Genomic DNA, 1,147 nt, shown 5'->3' with positions numbered 1-1,147 from the left:
TTAAAAAAAAATAATTTATTTATTAACCAGCTAATTTATATGATTCATTTTAACTATATCCCTCTATAAATTATTAACAAACTGGAGAAATATTTATATTTTATGAGTCGCTGATTTATGTATATTCTCTTGATTTATAATAAAGCACTCTACTTAATATAGGACTAACCTATCCAAGTCCTTAGACCAGCTACTAACCATTAATTTTTAATCAACAATTTGTGTTTTATTATGATCAAAATTACTTTTACATGTTTGATATGTAAAAAAAATAATATACTCAAATAACAACAATTACTAGCTTTACTCATTACAAAAATGGTTATATTGACTTTTACGCAATAGACAATTAAAAATAGTATATTAAAAAATCTGAAAGTATTTTAGATGTAAATAATTAGATAACCATTAAGAATAAACTTCAAAATAGTAATTACTTGGGAAATATTTCTACTGATGATAATACATTAATTCACATTTTTTAATCTCAAAATGGAATATTTTGGCATCTAAATTTATTTAATTATCCATTTAATATTTATAACATCACATAAAATCAAATAATATAAGATATTTAACTCTAACAAAACCGAATAGCAATTTATGATAATTCAACTAAAATGTTAATACTATTAAATATAGTTAAAATTAATGGAATAAGAAGCTTTAAATTTGACTAAAAATTTGATTTTAAAATTTTTATTTTAAACTGGGAACCTCTATCTTTTGCTTTTATAAGTAATAACACTATTTATTAATTTAATGAATTAGCCAGTCAATAAATATAAACTATTTCTCAGATATAACCTAACATAATAATGTATGAATACTGCTCATAATAACAAATAATAGTAGTACAAACAGCTGATTACTAATTATATTCTATTAATGTAATTTTTTTTTTAATTTGACAATATTAAAATCATTTTAATTATGGAATACTAGTTTAAAAATATGACAAAAGTTCCTATAAGCCCAATAAATGATATACCAAAAAAGCAGATACTTTTTAATCTAAAATGCGAACAGAGTTTGGTTATAATATATTATACTTATATTTAAATATATGATTTGAATACTGGAAAGTTATCTCCTAAGTTTACTTAGGTAAATTTATTAATTTTATTTTTCTTATTATATAATTTCA

General features: G+C 20.1%; 1 protein-coding gene across 1 annotated transcript in view; it reads left to right on the top strand. All coding sequences in view use genetic code 6, as the record gives it.

Annotated features, from left to right (window-relative positions):
* TTHERM_01432570 (hypothetical protein) overlaps window positions 1-43 on the top strand; it is a gene marked incomplete at both ends in the record, with an annotated part of 690 nt that extends 647 nt beyond the window's left edge. Inside the window, one exon of the mRNA XM_001012544.3 lies at window positions 1-43. This exon is cut by the window's left edge and continues 172 nt beyond it. Coding sequence (XP_001012544.3) covers window positions 1-43 — 43 coding nt within the window.
* Window positions 44-1,147: the final 1,104 nt, after the last annotated feature.

Source organism: Tetrahymena thermophila, assembly GCF_000189635.1.
Source record: "Tetrahymena thermophila SB210 genomic scaffold scf_8254701, whole genome shotgun sequence".
NCBI classification, from domain to species: domain Eukaryota; phylum Ciliophora; class Oligohymenophorea; order Hymenostomatida; family Tetrahymenidae; genus Tetrahymena; species Tetrahymena thermophila.
Note: the sequence above shows the minus strand (reverse complement) of the source record. Positions and strands in the feature narration are given on the sequence as shown.